At 42.7% G+C, this 21,722-nt stretch overlaps 1 protein-coding gene across 1 annotated transcript; it reads left to right on the top strand.

Moving 5' to 3' along the window:
* Positions 1-1,549: 1,549 nt before the first annotated feature.
* On the top strand, positions 1,550-21,535 carry LOC149000137 (plastidal glycolate/glycerate translocator 1, chloroplastic-like). Its single transcript, XM_089140291.1, has 8 exons — positions 1,550-1,897; positions 1,997-2,312; positions 2,524-2,785; positions 2,891-3,006; positions 4,128-4,237; positions 4,874-5,051; positions 19,645-19,774; positions 20,813-21,535. Exons 1-8 carry the CDS (start codon positions 1,649-1,651, stop codon positions 20,961-20,963), a joined length of 1,512 nt encoding a protein of 503 aa, XP_088996417.1. The 5' UTR covers positions 1,550-1,648; the 3' UTR covers positions 20,964-21,535.
* The last annotated feature ends 187 nt before the right edge of the window (positions 21,536-21,722 follow it).

Genomic DNA, 21,722 nt, shown 5'->3' on the forward strand with positions numbered 1-21,722 from the left:
AGCACTCTGTGCTCCCCAACGGCTTTACCACCATAAATACAAGGAGACCCAGGGGTTGGGTGATGGTTTTTTTTATTATTATTTTATTATTTTTTACCTGTGAGTCCCACAGAATTTGTGCTGCTAAAGTCGTCAGGGAGCACAAAGTGCTCCCCTGACGGGATGATGACCCGGATTCCTGTTATCCTCCACCCTCAGACTAGACTCAAAAATATAGCCATCCACAAAGAAGTGGCATTCATGATGACCCGGATTCCTGTTATCCTCCACCCTCAGACTAGATTTAAAACCTTCTTGTTAGTAATTGAACTAGTCTAACTCTAGAAGATGGAGAGCCTATCAAGTCAGTCAACTTGTCCTAATCAAGTTGGTGCTTAAGCCTTTTCCCATCTACTGGTGCGTATCTTTGCTCTCCCAAAATTGTTGTCACTAACATTTAATCTTTATTTTGTTGTTTCCTCTAAAAATGTAAGGAAACCACTAGATTTCTTCACCCCATCAGTGGAAAAATAGTATGCAGGCCCAAATCGCAAGGAGGCCTTGGAATTCAAAGAATCAGAGATTGTAATCTCATTGGCCTTTTCAAACTCATCTAAAAGATTTCCACAAAGGAGAACTTCATTTGGGTTAATTGGGTCCATTGCTACCTTCTCAGGCGAGAGCCCTTTTGGTCCACCCTCATCCCCCCAACCCCTCATGGATTTGGAGGAACCTTCTCAATCTCCAGCCCCTTGCTATCTCGGCTATCTCCCCCAACATCGCCGATGATTCTACCATCTTCTTTTGGCTTTGATCCTCAACACCCGGTTGGCATCATTTCTCAGTTGGTAGGTGCCCAAGGAATATACTCCTCTGGCATCCCCAAAGATCCTCCCCTCTCCCTCTTCATCTCTAAGGGTTCTTAACCCTTCCCCCCCCCCCCCCCCCCTTGCCTTGCTCATGACAAGCTTATTTGGTTTCGCTCCAAAAAATGACATCTTCTTCATCTTGTCTACCTAGAACCGCGTTTGCACCCCCCTCCCCCAATCCCTGTCCCCGTTTCCAAGATTATTTGGTTCACAGGCCAAAAACAAAAGCATGGAATGCCTATCCTGTGCCCATATATTGTTAATGTGCTTCTAATGATCAGAAGTAAAAAATTCTTGAGTGCCAAAATTTGAATTTTAAATTTGACTAATTTATGCATGTAATTCTAGCATAATGATGGCAAATGTAGTAAGTCTAAGGAGGTCTCGTGTCTAAACCTTTATCTCTTCACAAGTCCCCCAAAAAAGTAAGAAAAATAAAAATAAAAATAAAAACTTGTTTCAGTGGGCCCCAGTTGGTCGTTAATCTGAAATGACAAAAAATAAAGAATTTGACTAATTTGGATTTAATTACCAACCATTGGATCAGCATCTACGCTGATGTCCTCCGTATAAACCCATGATGGAGGAGCGGGTACTGATTTGGCGCCAAAACTTAAGAGGTACTTCTGTCAACGTATGAAATTCCCAGGAAATATAAAACTCGGTTGACACCTGACCGTGATGGCTACTGAGAAAGAGAACCTCATGATTCAAACTGCCTTTCCACTCCACAATCCAACTTCTGCTCGTGGGATGGGTTTCTCTCCCAGATCGCAAGAACAGTTCTTCCATTTATTTCCATGGCTTTTGCTTCAGCCACTAGCAGATTTCATCGTCCCTTTGCCACTTACTCCACAGGAATACTTCGAAAACCAGTGACACCATTTCTGAAGACCCAGATGCAGAAATCTGTGAATTTCAATGGCATTCAAACCTCACTTAAAACCCCCATTGATCGACGGATGTCATTACCAATTCGGGCTGTTGACCCCCAATCTTCGTCGTTCTCTTTTGATTCTGACAACATTCACTCTTGCCGACAAATTAAGGTGTTTTCTGACTGATTTAATTTCCTGCGAGAATGTTGAATTGGTGCTTTGTTGTGTTGTTTGTATTGCCTTGTTCTTAACTGGGACATCATTTGCCAGGTCGTCAGCATTTTGCACCAGCTATTCTCGCTTGGAATCATCTGGGCAATGGACAAACTTTTGGAACGAGCTTTTAGAGCTGCGGCTATCAAGTTTCCGAGTGCCCTATTCGGGATGTTCTGTGTGTTTTCTATTTTGATGATTCTTGATTCGGTTTCACCTTCTGCTGCAACAAGTATGATGAACTTCTTCGAGCCAGCAAATATGTTTATTCAGAGATGGCTTGCGTTGTTTTATGTTCCTTTTTTTGTGGTTTTGCCTCTGGCTGTGAAAGATATCCCTGCCGCTTCAGGCGTCAAGATCTGTATTGTTATAGGTATAAGAATCATAAACTCCCTGTTTCCTGCATTTTAAGACCATTGAGCTTATGTGGTTCTGAGGAACTGAAAAGAATGAGCTTAGTATTTGCAAACCCAGTTTCAGAATGTTTCATGTCGTATAAACCTAAATACAAAGTCCTCTAACAATCTTTTTAATTTTCTTAGATCTATGAAATAACAACCTTTTCTTTCCCTTCTTTTCTGCAGCTGGGGGTTGGCTAGCTTCACTTTCTGTTGCTGGTTATACAGCAATAACAGTAAGAAAGATTGTAAGGACAAAAATGAGAGCCGTAGAACATATGCCAAAGCCTTCCCCATTCTCAAAATTTGAAATGTGGACTTGGTCTGGAGTTTTCGTCGTCTCGTTTATTCTTGCATTACTATATCCTACAGCACTTGGGACAAATGCAAGAACATGCCTGCCTTTCCTACTCGCAGCTACTTTGTTAGGTTACATGGTTGGTTCTGGGTACAATGCTTCTTTCCCTATTTATTCAATTAACAGAGAATATATTCCAAGATTTATGTTCAGTCCTAGAAATGCCTCATTATGTTTATGGGCTATCACCAACAGGTTTCCCACTGATGTCAAGATGGTGTTCCACCCAATAATTTGTTGTGCTCTATCAGCAGATTTGGCAGCTCTAGCTTTTGGGTATTTATCAAAGTCTGAAATCGATGTCATTCTAGGTTTACACCTTGCTTTAAGTGCTTATATTTTCTTCTTCAATTTGTTATGTTCTGCTTCTTGTTTCCAGATCATGAGATGTGAGACAGTTCGTCTGTCACTTGTTTTTTCTGTTCTTTTCTGTTTGACTTCCACCTGAAATGACTAGTGAACAGGATGGAGATTTTTCATTATTCGGGAGAGATTGTCAAAGGTTTAAGTATCTGATGCTGGAGGCAACAGAATCACTTCATAAAGAGAGCACCCCTCCCCCTGGGGGTGGGGTGGGGTGGGGGGAGAGAAATTATATGCCAATCGTGTTGCCTTAATGAACCATAAAGTATGCCTGAGGACAAACTTACCTTAGTAAAAATGGGCTTATTCCTGAATTCTGACCAGAAGTTAGATCCTTAGACTTTTTGAACTATCAATGTCATGTAGCGTTATGCTCATTGTTTTGATTACGTAACGCATCATAACTCTGTTGCAGTTCTTAATCTTTCTCCAACTCCTTACCAAGTTTATACTGATATTAATCTATGGCATATTGGCAAATATCCTGTGAAAAGATGATGAAGTTCAAAAACATGTTCTCCTGGATCCTAGCTCTGTTTCACAGCTCTTCTACATTGAAGGACATGTAATCCTTATAGTTAGTAGCAGAGTCCTGGAAAACAATAAGAACTTTTCTGTTTCTTGTTGTAATGTAGAAGTTAAACAATGGCAAGATAAAAGTGTGAACCCAATGCCGAAGGCTTTTGCACAAGCAGAGTCCGGTGGGGTGGGAAACAATTTTCCTACACAGCCTTACCCCAGCAAATTTTGCTGAGAGGCTGTTTCAATGCTTAGACCTCAGGCTAGAACTGTGGTCAACCAACCATTGCACCAAAGCCTGCCACTTTAAACTATATCAAGATATTCACCCAAAAAAAGCAATATAAAGATGAATTTAATATGTAAAGCGAAACTTGAGAAATCCGATGAATTTCTAAGTCTTTACTTTGGAAACATATATTCTAGTTCTTTGAGGGAACTCCTGCATTCATTATTGATTCCTTACATACTGTCTGAGATATTATTCTGGAGCTTTTCAACTTTGTTTTTCCAACTCATAGATAGAATCATGTGTAGTTCTTTCGTGCAGGATATTATCTGACAAAAGTTTCATCTAATCCTGGAGCTGGTGACACTCTGCTGGGATTTTTGGGATCTGTAATTATTTCATTTGCCTTTTCAATATTCAAACAGAGACAGGTGACCAACCACTTTCTTTATTATATGTAGCTCAAATCTCCACATGAGAAGAAACTTTTCTTCTATAGGTGTAGTTATTGCTGTTATTACAGTGGGTTTCATAAAGGCCTTAAGCCAATAGCATCCTGCTATATTATGGCATACATTAACTTTGGGGAACTATTATCATTTTAGTTGCCATAGAGGAGATTCTCTGCTTTATGAATAGCTTCAGCTACATGACTGTCTATCTGCACTAAAATACATTTTTCAAGAAATGATAGTATGGGCAACAGTCTTGGAAATAGTAATGCACAATGAATGGAACAAATTCTAAATAAGGTTAAGACCAGGTAGATTCATTCATTTTTTTATATAATATCTAGTATTTGCATCATGTGGACTTGAGAACTTTTAGTGTTATAGCTCATGACAATCTATTTTAAGTACATGAAGAATTTATCTAAAAAAATAAATAGATATTTATCTTATTTTTGGGGTAAGGAAGCGTAGAAAAATTCCCCCCCCCCTGGGATTCAATTTGTGGGAAGCCTTCGGCACCAAGTACACCTTCTTTTCAAAAAAAAAAAAAAAAGAGAAGAAGAAAAGAATCTTACAGGCTGCTGAAACTGATATTCTTCTATTGTTAAATTTCAGCTTGTCAAGAGGCATGCAACAGAGATTTTCTCATCTGTGATCATCTCCACATTATTCTCATTGTATTCAACTGCATTCATAGGGCGTCTTATTGGCCTTGAACCTGCCTTGACTGTATCAATATTGCCTAGATGTATAACAGTTGCACTAGCCCTCAGCATTGTCTCCTTTTTTGAAGGTACATAAAATTATTGATACTCCTGAATTTTAACTAGTTAATGTTGTTTCTTGAGATCTAGCGTGCAACTTTGGCCATGATCAAGTGGATTATCAGGTGGTAACAGTTGATGAGAAGGAGATTCCACAAAACAATTATTTTAGGTACTTCGGTTCAATCATAACAAGAAAGGTGATATAGAGGATTATGTTTTCCAAATAATTAAATCAAAGTGGATGAAGTAAGATGTGTCTCGGGGGTCTTGTGTGATTGACATATTCTAAAGTCAAATTCTATAAGATCATCATACAAGCAACCATGAAGTATGATGCAGAGTGTTAGGTTGTTAAGAAGCATTATATAGATAAACTTAATATAGTGGTGATGCGTCCAAAATCTGCTCAGCCCTTAGATCATTGGAGAATGACCTGCAAAACAATCGTCAGATGTGGCCCGACCACAGGGGTCGGGAGTCCACCTCCGATGGCTAAGTCAATTAATGAACTGATCACGAAGGCTCTAGCTAATTGCAGAGCTAAAGTATGAATACGATTCAGTTACCTTCTTCGTACGTAGGTTATGACTTGTATAGAGTTTACCTTCTAATCATGTCCGTTGAACTCGTTCAAGCCTTCTTCTGGTGGCCGTCAGATCTTGACAGTTAGACCCATTAGTGGGGTGATGGACAACTTTCCTTGATCACATGATCTAGACGCTACAGGCATGGTGGTTATCCAAGTTGGCACGATCGTTTGCTCCCGTGAGTGCTGATAACCATCTCTTTGACGGGTTATCCATCCCGAGAATCTCGGACTCGTGCTTGCCTATTGATAGTGTAAGGTTTCTTCTTTAGCACGCTATCTTCAAACCCGGTTTGCCCGAACCTAAATTGGTCGGTTCGTCCCCGACCCGGTTCAACGATATTTTTCCAGAATCACAAGCCCCCCAGGCCAAGCATTCGCGAACGCCGAGGGCTTGGTTTGATTCAAACCGAACATGAATACCGAACAAGGAATCCAAACAATTGCTTGTTCTCTTGGATGTCAAGTCACATTTAATGTTGCTGCGTCATCGTTTTCCTTAAGTTACTCAAATGTCTTCAGCTTTCATGCGGGAGTCGCCACGTGTCTATCACAGCCGAAACCATCATTGTTTTTAACTCAAAATGACGGTTCCTCAAAATGCCAACTTTGATTCGATTCATTTACGCCTTTCCAAAATGTCTCCCCATCACGATCGTTGATCTGAACTGATCCTGATCGTACACGTGCTTCTTGACTTGCTTATTTAAAAACCACTTGTTGCTTTTTCAAATTTCATTCTCATCTGCAACTCGAAACTCGTCGTCGTCTTCTCTGTGCCCTAACTGCCTTCCCGCTTTCAAGCTCTTTACTCCAGTGAACAAGTAAGTTCAGCAACTTTCTTGCCTTCTTTACTTACTTTAGTTACTCCTTTTACTTTTGCATTCGTTTGCTTTCTAATTTAACAACCACAACCAGACTTTCCTTGTAATGGGAAGCGGTAAAACCTCTGACAAGGGTTCCCCTGAACGTTACGCTGGTCAACGCGATTCTAGTGACGAGGCCACTGTCTCCGTCTCCGTCGAACAATCGGGTAACGAAGAGCATAAATTAACTGAGGTTTGGCGTGAGTTTGAAGAAGTGAGCCAAAAGAGAGAGATTGAGGTTCCAACCTTGCCTCTCTATTCCAGACCATTTAAGACCTCGAAAGCGGCCGTTAAGGCCCCTCGGCAATCCAACAGACCCAAAGAAGACCCAAGTTCCTTTGTCTCTGAATATACCGACGCCGAATTGACTTCAGCAACCGAACACTTTGATTTTCCTCATGACTATTTTCTTCGAATTCCCAATTCTAACGAGAGGGCCAATTCGAATATTCCTGATGAATTTTCGCTGTATCTGGACACTCTGGAAAGTGGAGTCCGGTTTCCCTTTTTCCATCCTTTGTTTTTTGCAATTTTAAACCACTGGGAGATTTGTCCCGGAATGCTTCTCTCCAACAGCTAGCGTCACATCGTCGACTTCCTTGGTTTATGTTTCGAACTTAGCATTAAAACTTCTCTTGCTCTTTTTGTACATTTTTATGCTCTGTCTCAATCCAACCCTTCGGGTTGGGTTTTCCTATCCAAGCGTAACAAGACTGAGCTTGGATGGTCGGGCAATATCCTAGCCAAGGGGTACTGTCCTTCTAACCACAAAGGGTGGCGCACACGGTACTTTTTCTGCCGAGTGCCCCAAAAAGATCTAAACTTCCCGATCAGCTGGAACCGGCTTGTATCTTATACCGAGGCTAACCGCGTTCTTCCGTTGAACGACGCCGATCAAGCTGCTGCCAAAAAGATCAAGTCAATTATGTGGTTCCAAGAGATTCACAGTTTGGAGATGGAATATACAGCTGTCCTTCAGTACTGGGGGCTAGTTAAGTGTGAGCTTTCTAATCTTTGTGCTTCTTCTGATCATTATGTTACTTCATCGAGTTATCTAACTCCAGCTTTTTTGCAGTGCCTCCAAGAGTTAATCCAGAAACCATCCGGGCCAATGCAATCAAGGGAGTAGAGGCTGCAGAGAAAAGGTCACCCCAAACGGTAACACCGGCTAAGAAAGCCGCTGCTGAGAAAACTGCCTCCCCCGCCCCGAAGCCCTCCACCAAGAGCATAAGAATACTTAGACCCGTGGGTGAAGGCTCGGGGAAAGGGAAAAAGTTGATCGAGGAGGAAGAAGTCGTCCCTCCTCTTGTCCGAACTAAGAGGAAACATGACTCAACTGATGCCATTGTCCCGAAGAAGCAACAGAAGATCCAAGGATCGGAGGAGATCTTCATTCCCCAATGGACTTTGAACGCATCTGATAGGGTCACGCAAGATCTTGAGAAAGCCTCCGAATGGAGTTCACTTTGCCTGATGCCGGCCGATTGTCAAGCTTTCAAATCCCTGAGCGATGATGCACTTGTTTGCATTTCTACCAGGTAATTGATTTTTTTTGGCTTAACGATTTCTCGATCGTGGCATCCTTCAGGGCTTTTTGACAATTTTCTACTTTCTCAAGACCGCCGTGGAGAATTTTCATCAACAGATTGAGGCCCTGAACCGAGTGGGTCGCAAAGGCTCCCAACTTCAATATTATGAGGAACAAATGAGGTTAGCAGACTCAGAGATTGCCCGATTGAAGAAAGAGGTTGCTGAGCTTGAAGAGGAGAACGCCACGGTCGGTCGTCTTAAGAAGGATCTTGACTTGGCCAATAGCCGCATTGGAGCCTTAACCCATGAGTTGAAGAAGCATAAAGGAATCTCTGCCGAATATGGTAGGAGGGTCGATGTCCTGGCCAAAGAAAAAGAAGATCTTCAGAAGATGGTCATCCCCTCCAAGCCCGAACATCTTTCACAGGATCTTCGGAAAGCCTGTGTTCTCAAATACTTGAACAGTGTTCCCTTTAGCAACCCGATGCCTCCCTACAACACTCGGGCCTATCGGGAGGTCAGAATGATGTGTGGAAGGCCATTCTCTCGGCTGATCCTTCTTTTGACACTACTTCCTTCAAGGAGGTTTGTCATTCTGAAGTTTTTGAGAAGCTTGAGATGCCTCTTCCCAAGTGGGCCCAGGGAGATGACGATCCTTATCCGGCTGATCCGGATCTCGATTTATATCTTAGTGACTCTCCACGCCTTTCCGATACTGAGGCGATCGGCGAGAATCAGAACCTTTGAGAGCAAGGCCTCAGTGCGGATCCTTCAACCACTCCGATTCATCAACCAGCACCAGAATAAGAGTTTTTTCTTTTTCCCTTTTTTTTTTGGGTTGGCCCCCTATGGCCATTTCATGAGTTTATGAATAGACCTTGATTCCTTGCCTTAAGAATTTCATACTTATAGCCATAGTTGATTTGTGGGATTTCCTTTTCGGAAATATCTAGAATGTGATGGCTTGACTACATCGGATATAGCCTAAGCCTCCTTTGGAGCCTTGTCGAATCTTGACGAAGACCAGCATTCGGGACAATCCTAGGCTTCGTCCTTCTGAAGCCTCACTAGGTGCGAACGGACACTTCGTTGTTCAGAAGTCTCATTCAGTGCAAAACCGATGCTCCATCCTTCGAAAGTCTCATTTGGTAAAACTGATGCTCATTCGGTGCAAAACCGATGCTTCATCTTTCGGAAGTCTCTTCGTTAAGACCGATGCTTCGCCATTCGGAAGTCTCATTCAGTGCAAAACCGATGCTCCATACTTCAAAAGTCTCATTCGGCAAAACCGATGCTTCACCGTTCGGAAGTCTCATTCGGTGCAAAACCGATGCTTTGTTTGAGGGTCTCATTCGGTTTCCCGAAGCTCTGTCTCGGGAAACTTAAAGTTTCCCTACTCTCATGACCGATTCATATCTTCTGATTTTTGCGAATGCTGCGTTCGGCACAACCCTTCCGGAGAAAACCAAACGTTTTTTCTCGTAATTATTTCAGGGTTAACCTTCCCAAGAAATTTTAACGTTCCCTCGCATTTATTGCAATTGGGCGACGATTCGTTTCTCGAGCTGCGCTCCTTCGTAACTGGTGTTTAACTTTCCACGTGGAAGCTTGCGACGGCCCTGACTCATTTATGTCAAATCCGAAGGGTCATTAATCTGTAGCCGTTGATCTTGGATCCGACGATCGGTACTCGAACCGTCACTCTTCCTTGGCCCTTGATTTGTCTGAGTCATACCTCTTCGCATCACTTCCTGGGGTTATTTAAACCCCTTCGACATACTTCGAACCTCATTTTCGTCCTTTGCGAACATAGCAGTGTCTGAAGCCTGAAAGTTCCTTCTTCACCATTCTCTTTGCTTTCGTATTTCTTGTCTGAAGACTTGCAGCAAAGCTCTGAACAAGTAAGTTTCTCCTTCTTCTCGCTCTTTTCTTTTTGATTTTCTGGTTTCTTCTCTCTGAGAAACTCCGAAGCAAATTGTTTGGGGTAGCTAGCTTTAGAATCACTATCTTGGCATCAGAATCCCTTTTTCTGACGTCGAAGAGTATTTCTGAGCATTCTTAGGAGAAGACCAACACTTTATTTTGGGTTCCCTTCTTAACCGCCTTGTAGACTCTTTTTTATCCTGTATTTTGAAAAGAGTGCTTGTTCTTTCTTTTCAATGCCTCCAAGGTTTAACTTGAATGCCGTTCAGGCAAAGGCTGCCAAGAAGACTACTTCGGCGGAGAAAAAGGTTGTTCGGATTGAAGAGGTGAACGTGGTTCCTTCTTCCAATGTTCAGATCCCAAACGCACCCGTTGTCGCCTCATTGGCATCTTCCTCAGAGATAAAGATCGTTCGGTCTGAAGAGGAAAGCATGGTTCCCTCTCCCAACGTTTAGATACCGGAAGCACCGGTTGCTGCCTCGTTGGCATCTTCCTCCAACTATCCCTTGGCCATGAAGGTCCCTACCCCGATGATGGAGGATCGGGTAGCTTTCGAGGAAGCCAAGGGTGTTGCTTCTAAGAAAAAATGCCCTCGTTCCGATGATGAAGTGTATAGGCCCTCTTGGACCTTGAAAAGGTCTGACTTTATGACGGGCGACTTTGAAAAGGCATTGGAGTGGTGCACCTTTGCCCATATGCCCGCGAGAGAGCGAGCCTTCAATGCTGTTCCCGACGAAGCCTTCGTGAACTCATTAGTTTTGTGAGTCTTGTCTTTTCGTCTTCTTTCTTTCTGGAATATCTTTATTCTCTGAATAACTCTCGTAATGTTGCAGGAGTATTGCTGATAACTTCCACAAACAAGTGGAGTTAACTTTCCGAATCGGTTGACTGCAGTCCGATCTTTCCAAGCTTCGGGCGGAGACCAAAGCCAAAGACGCTGAGATTGAATGCCTTCGAGACAGGCTCTGGGACGTGGCCAGAGTGAAGAACACCGAGATCGGGCAGCTTTCCTCAGCTCTAGACGTTGCTAAGGGGAGCATCGGTAGCTTAGAGCGAGAAGTTGAGAGGCTCTCAGGAGAGCTTAAGGAATCTGGAGCAAAGAACATCGAACTCTAAAGGCAGGCAGCTCCTTCTAAACCCGAACATATTCCCGTTGAAGTCCGGAGGGCTTGCGTGTTCAAATATTTGCATAGTAAGCCTTTTGATGATATGTTGGATATCTATCATTTGCAGGCTTACCAAGAAGGCCAGAATGAAGTTTGGAAGTCAATCCTGAAGAGGGATCAAAACTTTGATATGGCTCCTCACCAGATGCACTGCCATCCCGAAGTATTTGAAGAGCTGCAACTCCCTCCTCCCGACTGGGTTGAAGATTTGGTGGACCTGCCTACTCCCGATCCAGATATAATGCTATATCTTGATGATTCTCCTCCTCTGTCCCCTTTTAAAGACGTGGTCTATGGAGAGGTTGCCCCGAACGTCAACCTGGCCATGGATCAAGCTTCCGTATCGGTCGAAAAGGGCAAAGAGGACGAAGCCTAGAGTTCGTCATTCCTCCCGTTCTTCATTCTTCTTGCTTTTACTTGGGGGAAGCTTATGGAATTCTTCGCAATCTTCCCCGGATAAGCTAGACGAAGGATATTACGGAGTCTTTCCCGACCTTCTGTAGGTGGGAGCTTACGGAACTCTTCGCAATCGCTGAGGACGAGGGATCTTGCGTTGGTTTTTCTTCCCGACTCTCCTTCGACAAATGGAAGCTGCTTCGGTTTTTCTTCCCGACTCTGCTTCGACAAATGGAAGCTGCCTCGGTTTTTCAACCTGACTCTCCTTCGACAAATGGAAGCTTACGGAACTCTTTGCAATCGCCGATGATGATACTCAGAATTTACCCTTTTTTACCGAATGAAGAAATTGGCTTTGACATCTGTTGTCTCATATGTATCCTTTCTAAGAAAGCTTTTTGATGATGTAAAGGTTGGCCCCTTCTAGTCATTAATGAAATAAAGAATTAACTTTATCCTCCCATTAGTGTTAATGCTTTGAGATCTTGTTCAGGTTTTTAACCGAAGTCTTCTGCAAAATTCCTTAGAATTTTTCCTTTAAGTCGGTCGGAACCGTTATTGTAAAAAAAATTTATTCGGTCGTAACCGAAGCCTCTACTTAGGGATTCCTGAGAATTCTTCTAAGCTTTCGAAGGTCCCACTCGGGTTTTAAGCAGATGCTTTTACTTAGAGATTCCTTAGAATTCTTCTAAGCTTTCGAAGGTCCCACTTGGGTTTTAAGCCGATGCCTTTACTTAGAGATTCTTGAGAATCCTATTAAGCTTTTGAAGGTCCCACTCGGGTTTTAAGCCGATGCCTTTACTTAGAGATTCCTGAGAATTCTTCTAAGCTTTCAGAGGTTTTATTCGGGCAATGCCCTATTATTAGCATACGTAAGAATTTTCTTCAAAATTCTTTAAGCTTTTGAAGGTCTCACTTGGATTTTAAACCGAAGCCTTTTACCTATGTAAATTCCGTAGAATTTCTATAGGCATTCGAAGGTCTCACTTGGGTTTTAAACCGAAGACTTTTACCTTTGTAAATTCCATAGAATTTATATAGGTGTTCGAAGGTCTCACTCGGGTTTTAAACCGAAGTCTTTACTTAAAGATTCCGGAGAATTCTTTTAAGCTTTTGAAGGTCTCATTCGGGTTTTAAACCGAAGCCTTTACTTAAAGATTCCGGAGAATTCTTTTAAGCGTTCGAAGGTCTCACTCGGGTTTTAAACCGATGCCTTTTAATTCAACGTTCAATTACTGATATGTAGCCCCCAATCAAAAGATTTGTTGTTGGAACTGGAAATTGCATTGATTAAGCAGAAGACTCTACATTATAAACGAAAATGTTAAATCCCTACGGATAGTACTTCTTCAAGTGTCTCGCATTCCACGATCGATCTAGCTCACGCTCGGTGGCTATATTCTTCAGCTTATACACACCCGAACCAACCGGCTTGACTATTATGTACGGTCCTTCCCATGAAGGATCTAACTTCTTTTGGTGGTGTGGATCCGAAGCCAACATGTTCCTCAGAACCAAATCTCCCAATCGGTATTGGCGGCGCTTAACTCAAGAGTTATAGTGCGATGCTATCCTTCGTTGATATTGCTGAGTTTGGGCAATTGCTCTTGTTCGAACTTCATCTAATAAGTCGAGGCTGTTTAGTAGTCCCTGTTCATTCGCTTTTTCCTCGAACTCTCTTTCTCGAAGTGTCCCCGCCATTATTTCCACTGGTGCTAATGTTTCAAATCCATACGCCAATTTGAAGGGAGTTTCTCCATTAGGAGTTTGAATCGTGGTTCGATACGCCCAAAGAACATTTTGTAACTCTTCGACCCACAAAGCTTTGTCCAAATCGAGTCTTTTCTTTATTCCGTCGAGCAGCGTTCGGTTTGTGACTTCCACCTAGACATTGCTCTGTGGATACGCCACTAATGACATTCGATGTTCGATCTAATAAGTGCTCTAGAATTGCTCGAACTGTGGATTGTCGAATTGTGTATTGTGGTCGGTAACAATGATTTTCGGCATCCCGAACCTATAAATTATAGATTCTAGAATGAACTTCTCCACCTTCTTCTTAGTAATTGCCGCCAAAGTGCTTGCCTCTACCCACTTTATGAAATAATCGATTGCCACAATAAGATATTCCCGTCCGCCAGATGCCTTGGTGAATTTAGCCATAATGCCAATTCCCCACATTGCAAATGGAATAGGATCAAGAATTGACGTTAGGGTTTCTGTGGGCCTTTTTGACACTGTTGCATGAATTTGACAATTGATGCAGCCGCGAACATATTCCATTGCAGCTTCTTGAATCTTTGGTCAGTATAGCCCAAGCCTAAGGATTTTGTGAGCCAAGGCCCGACCACCCATGTGTGCTCCACAATCCCTTCATGAACTTCTGGCAAAGAGATTCTCAATCCTTCAGGGCCTAAGGATCTGAGGAGTGGTCCAGCATAAGACCTTTGGTACAACCTTCCGTTCTACATAGTGAATATTGACGCTCGTACCCGAACCATCCGGGCCTCCTTCGTGTCCTCTGGCAATTTGTCATCCCGAAGGTATTCCACAATCGGGTCCATCCAGCAGCGCTCGGCTTTGATATAGGATATCTCTTTTTGCTGACTGCTCAGGAGGGCTAACTCCTCTACATAAACTGAGGGCTCGAGCGTCTTTTCCTTGGCGTTAGCCAATCTTGAGAGTTCGTCTGCTATTGTATTCTCCTTCCTCGGGATCTAGCACACCTTCAGATCTTTGAATTCTTTTTGTAATGCCCGCACGATTTCTTGATATTTCTGCAATCGGGGTTCCTTGACGCCATACTCTCCTTGCACCTGATTAACAATCAGTTGCGAATCACTGAAGATAGTTACGTCAGCTATCGCCAGGGCTTTAGCCAATCGGAGTCTAGCTATCAAAGCTTCATATTCGGCCTCGTTGTTGCTTGCTTCAAAGGCGAATCTCAAGGCATACTGAATGATAAAACCTGCTGGACTCTTGAGTAAAACTCCCGCTCCAGCCCTATGCTTATTGCTCGAACCGTCCACGTATATTTCCCACATGGTTGGGATACTTGGCTTGGTTTCTTCTTCCATCGGAGTCGTGGTTTCCACAACCAAATCCGCAAGCGCTTGAGCCTTAATTGCAATATGGGACTTGAAATTTACTTGAAATTCACCAAGTTCAACCGACCATGCCACCATTCTTCCAGACAAATAATGCTTATGAAGAAATCTTTTCAAAGGAAAAGTATTTAATACCTCTATTGGATGTGCCTGAAAGTATGGTCTTAGTTTCCTGGCCGCCATCATGAGGGCCAAAGCCTGCTTCTCAATCTAAGAGTACCGCGTTTCTGCATCAAGGAGCACGTGGCTAACATAATAGATTGGCCATTGCTATCTTTCCTTCTCCTGAACGAGAACTGCACTTACGGCCAAGGGTGATGTGGCCAAATAAACTTGCAAAGTTTCTCCTTTCTCTGGTCGGGATAAGAGAGGTGGCTTACCGAGAGTTTCTTTTAGATTCTTGAACGCCTTTTGGCACTCATCAGTCCATCGGGCCTCTTTGCTCCCCCTTAGATCCTTCAAAGCTTTGAAGAAAGGAAGACATTTCTCTCCCGACTGTGAAATAAAGTGGCTTAATGCAGCTACTCTCCCTGTCAAGCATTGTACATCCCGAACGGTTTTTGGAGGTTCCATGTTAATCAAAGCTTGTATTTTGGTTGGGTTAGCCTCTATACCCCTTTGAGATACCATGAAACCCAAGAATTTTTTTGAGGATACGCCGAACGCGCACTTCTCCGGGTTCAGCTTCATTTGGTATTTTCGTAGCACCAAGAATACCTCTGCTAGATCAGCAATGTGCCCTGAACGCGCCATGCTTTTAACTAACATATCATCCACGTAAGCCTCCATATTCTTCCCAATCAGATCCTTGAAAATTTTGTTCATTGCCCTCTGATAAGTTGCTCCTGTATTCTTTAAGCCAAATGGCATGACTTTGTAATAGAAACTTTCACGATCGGTCATGAAAGCAATGAACTTTTCATCTTCCTGATTCATGAGAATCTGGTTATACCCCGAATAAGCATCCATGAAACTTAAAGTTTCATATCCCGCTGTGGCATCTATCAAAAGATCTATCCGAGGCAATGGATATCAGTCTTTTGGACAAGATTTGTTGAGGTCCGTGTAGTCAGTACACATCCTCCATTTTCCATTGGCCTTATTGACGATTACCACATTGGCCAACTAGGTCGGGCATTCAATAGGCTCAATGAACCCTAAATTCTTCAACTTCTCAACTTCGCTTCTGATAGCCTCGTGCTTTTCTATTGAAAAGTTTCTTCTCCTCTGGATCACTGATTTGGCCTTCGGATCTATCCAAAGCCTGTGCTCGCTATTTGCTGATCTATTCCAGGCATGTTTTCAGCAGACCATGCGAATACATCTTTGTTTTCCCGAAGGAAAATCTTCAATTCTAACTTGAACTCTTCCAGTTGTTCGGATCTAATATGAGTCGTTCCAACTTCTCTATTGTTTCAGGTCTTTACATCTCTTCCTCATCCCGATCGTCACGTATCTCAATCGGTAATGCCGTGGCCTTCTTCAGGCCATCATTGTCCTTTAAATATGCAACATAGCACTGTCGGGAGATTCTCTGATCAGAAGATACCTGACCGATTCCCTTATCAGTTGGGAACTTGATCTTCATATGTTTCGTTGAGACTACCGCACCTAGCTTTGTCAGGGATGGCCTACCGAGGATGACATTATAAGCCGGAAGCTCCCGAACCACCAGGAAATTCACCCGAATGATATTTTCCTTGGGGAAATTTCCAACAGAAAGGTCCAGCTGAATGAATCCTTCGGCTATAGCCGACGACCCAACAAATCCATATAAGTGCGTGGATGATGGCTTCATCAAGTCCTTCTCGATCTTTAGTTTTTGATAAGCTTCGTAGGACAAAAGATCCGCGGAAGAGCCTGTATCAACCAGTACTCTATGCACCTCTCGTCGTCCGATCTCCACCTTGATTACAATGGCATCATCATGAAGTGTGCATATACCTCTTTCGTCTTCATCATCGAATGTGATCGAACTTTTACCATTCGGTCTCTTCCATTTCTGCACCTCTCCAGTTCCAACGAACTTAGATTTGGCTTTCAACTTTCAGATAGACTCCGGTTCGAGTCCCCCAAATATAGTTAGGATAGGAGATCGGCTAGCATCAACCAACTCATTTCCCTTCTTTGATTTGGGAACCTCGAGCCGTCATTCTCGACTTTCCGAACGGTCCCTCTTCTCAAGAGCAACTCTTGGCTCCGTTTGTCACCCTTTAATGAACTGGAGAGATGACCCTAAGAGATCAATCTTTCAATGTCGGCCTTTAGGTGCCTGCAATCATTGGTGTAATGCTCGTAGTCTTTGTGAAAACGGAAATACTTCTCCATGTTATGCTCTCCAGGTTTGGATATAACCTTCGGTGGCCATTTCAAAAGATCTTGCCTTTTGATGATGTTCAGAATCTCCGAACGAAGAGCATTCAATGGTGTGTACTCACTCTGATAGGGTGAATGCTGCCTCCTCGCCGAACGTGGCTTTCTTACTCTATCATGATTGGGCTGCCTAGGCTTCTGCCTTTTTTCAATAGCCTTTTGTTCTTTGGTGGAGCCTTCGTTTCTCCTTAACGCGCATCTAGAATCTCGGTCACCTCTGTCTGCTTTTGACACCTTTGCACCAGTTCAGCATAGGTGGTTGGCATGTCTTAAAGTAATAACTCCAAAAGTCTCCGGTTAGTGAGTCCAGTGAACAAAGCAGTTTTAGCTACATGTTCATCCAGATTCTCAATCTCCATAGTAACCTTGTTGAAGCTTTTCAGGTATTCCCGAATTGACTCATTCTTCCCTTGCTTTATGGTGAACAGAGTCTCCTCTGTCTTTTTTATCTGGATTCCGCTTTGGAAACGATCGATAAACTTCTGTGCCAATTCCTCGAAATCGACAATTCTTCTCGAAGGAAAATTTGAAAACCACTTCTGTGCCGCTCTGGTCAAAGATGAACAGAACACCCTGCAAAGGATTTCATCAGAATTACCAGCCACAGCCATAGTCTGCTTATAATAACTGATATGGGCGATGGGATCTCCCGAACCATCGAACGAAGAGAAAGTTGGGAGCCGAAAATTGTGAGGAAACACAAATCCAGCTATTGCCTCGACGAAAGGGGTCTTTTTGATGATCGAATAGATGTCATTGTCCATCTTCCCTCGGGGGAGCAATCCCAACCTTTGATTGATATCTGTAAGCTCTTGACCGATGTGGACCGAACGTCCCCCACCGGTTCGATAGCTTTTTCGACCCGAACATTTTGAGGTTGGCGAGTGAGTGCGTACTCCTTTGCCCAATCTCGTCACCGACTAGGTTTGGCTTGATTGCGGCCGTTCATGCCGACCGTTCCTTCTGGGTAGTTCCTCAGTTCTCCGTCCTCCGTCTCGCTCTCGCTCTCGGGAATCCCTTCATAGATTTGGGCCATAATTTTGGCCTCCTGCCGGTTCCCTATCTCCTTGTGGGGAATGCCCTCACAGCGGTGGTATGAGCATCTCTGCTTCTCCCACATGACTTTGGGCCTCCTGATGATTAGGAGCCTAGGGAGCCACCACTTGTCTGACCAGCGTACGAAGCGTCTGGTTCATCTCCAAAAACTGGAGTTGCATTTGATCCAACTGCTGCTGGAGAGGATTTGGAGGGTTCAAGCGTTCATTACCGCCCAATCCTTCATCCTCACGTACTTCACGAGCACGACTTCCTTCAGGGATATCTTCTGGAGTGTTCCCTTCTGGAAGTCGAATGCCAGGCTCTCGCTGTGCCGCCGCAGCTGCTGCTGCTGACCTGGTAACCATGACTTTCTAAAGCATTTCCCACAGACGGCGCCAAATGATGTGTCCAAAATCTGCTTAGCCCTTAGATCACTGGAGAATGGCCTGCAAAACAATCGTCAGATGTGACCCGACCGTGGGGGTCGGGAGTCCACCTCCGATGGTTAAGTCAGTTAATGAACTGATCACAAAGGCTCTGGCTAATTGGAGAGCTAAATTATGACTACGATTACTGGGAATACGATTCAATTACCTTCTTCGTACGTAGGTTATGACTTATATAGAGTTTACCTTCTAATCCTGTCTGTTGAACTCGTTCGAGCCTTCTTCTGGTGGCCGTCAAATCTTGACAGTTAGACCCGTTAGTGGGGTGATGGACAACTTCCCTTGATCACATGATCTGGACGCTACGGGCGTGGTGGTTATCCAAGTTGGCACGATCGTCTGCTCCCGTGAGTTCTGATAACCGTCTCTTTGACGGGATTATCCATCCCGAGAATCTCGAACTTGTGCTTGCCTATTGATCATGTAAGGTTTCTTCCTTAGCACGCTATCTTCAAACCCGGTTTCCCGAACCCGAACCTAAATCAGTCGGTTCGTCCCCAACCAGGGTCGAGGGTTGAACCAAGGAGGGACCCGGTTCAATGATATTTTTCCCGTATCAAGTAGAAATGATGACGCTAAGATGGGGAGTGGCAAAGATGGGAAGGATAAGGTAAGCAGTGATCATATTAGAGTTGGATCGGGAGTAGCTCCAATAAATGATAAGCTCTAAGAGAGTTGATTGAGGTGGCATGGCCAAGTTCAAGGGATGCCCTTAAATGCTCCTTTGCAGAGAAGCAATTTAATCCAAATTAAAGAAATTAGAAGAACGATGGGCAAACCTAAGATAACCTTAAAAGAAGTGGTGAGAACAAATATGCATTCCTTAGGCTTTGTATCTAGTATGGCCTCAACTAGTGTTGATTGGAAGCCAAGGATCCATATAACTGACCCCATTCAGTTGAAAAAGGCTTCTTGTTGTTGTTGCTATCATGTTGTTTAATGCGACTGCTCCATAGAACAAGGTGTTGACAAAAAAATACTATGTAGGTTAATTATTTCGGAACATGAATAATTTTTTTCCTGGTGAGAGATGTTGGGCTTGTGCTTTTTCAAGTAACAGTACCTTTGTGGTGTTGTATTTCTCTTCATGAACCAAACATTTGCAGTGAACATGACTGTAAATTGCATTCAGCTCATTGCTAAACTACAACCATATCTTTGATCAGTATGCTATCATGTTAATTGCAGGTGTCAATGCATCACTAACAGCTACTGCAGTTGTTCTAACCGGTCTTGTGGGTGCAAATTTTGTACAAATTATGCTCGACAAACTTCGTTTGAACGATCCCATAGCTCGGGGAATTGCAACTGCATCTAGGTATGCACAGTTCTTTTAATAGTTATGAATCACTTCTATCAATTCCATACCAGTTGATAATTCAAGGTGACCAGATTGAGTTCGAACCTTGATCTGAATATGTACAGACTACCATGCCCATTCATGAACTCACCAAATATGTGCACTGTTGATGAATGAAGTGGTTACCTACATAGTTGTTTGATGCTGCTCTTTAAATCAGATACTTGCTTTATATATCTTGTATATGCTTTTCTGGTACTAAACTTAAGATGAGGGATAAGAAAGTATTCAGCATTATCTTGTTTTAGCTGAAGGTTGGCTTATTACCTTATTGGGATTAAAATGTTCAAACTGAAACTCAAACAGAGCACCTACCAAACAAGGACTCTATATAACTCACAGCAGCACAGATGTAAATATCGAGGTACAAATAAATGCTAACCAACTTCACAATCCCAAAAACCACTGGAGAGGAGTCTAACTTAGGCATTGTGGGGTCCCATGATGGGCTAGGCCGACTGTCCATTGCTACCATGCTTCTCTGTGCATGTCATTTCAACCATTGAAAAGCCCTCACAAGGTTTCTTGGTGCAACACTATCATTAATTAAATTTGATATCACAGAAAACAGATTGCATTTTTTGTGCAAATATATGAACCACTGCCTTGATTGAAGATGGAACGAAGAAAAATCTTAAAAGTAAAAGAAGACATGTAACGAAAATCTTGTCTCTCTATGTGGTGTGCGGTGTTTTAGCTCTCCTGTTTGCGGTTGTACTTGCTTCTTTGTCTTTAATATAATTATTCATTCATCCAAAAAAAAAAAAATCTTGTCTCTTGCTGAAAAGTATGGTATTGAAAGGTATGTAAAACATTCTGCATCATTTGTTTGGAAGTGCAGCTATATATGTAAAAAATGCTTTTAGTATTCATGAACAGAACTTAAAACTCTTTTAGTGTTAAAAGTAAGCATTCATTAAGGATTGTTGTGCCATTGGTTCTGATACATGCTGAATTGCTAACGATCTGAAATTTCTCTTTTGGTGGTTGTTTCAGTGCTCATGGTTTGGCAACAGCAGCATTATCAGCTAAGGAGCCTGAAGCCCTTCCTTTTTGCGCAATTACTTATGCTCTAACTGGTATATTTGGCTCACTAATTTGTTCGATTCCAGCAGTCAGGTACAGCCTGCTTCTGATTGCAGGATAAAATTATTTGCTAATGTAAACAACTATATTTGGGCCATCAACATGAGTACCCTTCTCCTAAGTTTTTTAAGATTTTGGGAGAGGTAGAGAGGTTTGTTTTGTATTATATAACCTCCTTCCCAGTAGCTTGATACAGAATCTACATCTTTACTACAGGCTCTCATGTACAATGTATATTATTACTGCTCCCTAGTCAAAATAGGGTGACTATGTTGATCACAAAGCAACTTTCAACAATGTTCAGGGATTGTTTCATTTCATACAGAGCAAGTTCCTCAATATCACAAAATCCAGGTGCATAGCCCCACGAACAATTCTTTAAAAACAAATCAGACTTTTTTTCTTCTAGCCTATAATCTGAAAGAGTAAATGTGCAACCCAACACGATGGTCGCAACATTTCTTCTATCTGTGAAACCCATGTTGTAGTAGATTTCACTCGTATCACAGTGGATTTCATATGATTGATTCCTTAGGTATCTTACATGTCCTTTTTATTGCATCAAATCACACCTCATCTGTTATGTGCTTTGGAAAATTGCACCATATAGTCAGAATTTTCTAATTTTGCAGTTTATTTTAACGAAAAATGCTGTAATAATATGTTATTCTAAGTAATAGAGTTCAAGAATGGTAATAATCCAAATCAAAAAGTTCAAGAATGCTTGTAGGAAGGATCAATCATGCATGCAAACCAGTAAGTTTGTTGGATTAACTAGAAAGAATAAACTAAGCAAGACTCTAAATCCACAAAGTATGAG

The sequence above is a fragment of the Hakea prostrata genome, chromosome 11, assembly GCF_041222555.1.
Source record: "Hakea prostrata isolate BN-2017 chromosome 11, UWA_Hpros_2, whole genome shotgun sequence".
In the NCBI taxonomy this organism is placed as follows: domain Eukaryota; kingdom Viridiplantae; phylum Streptophyta; class Magnoliopsida; order Proteales; family Proteaceae; genus Hakea; species Hakea prostrata.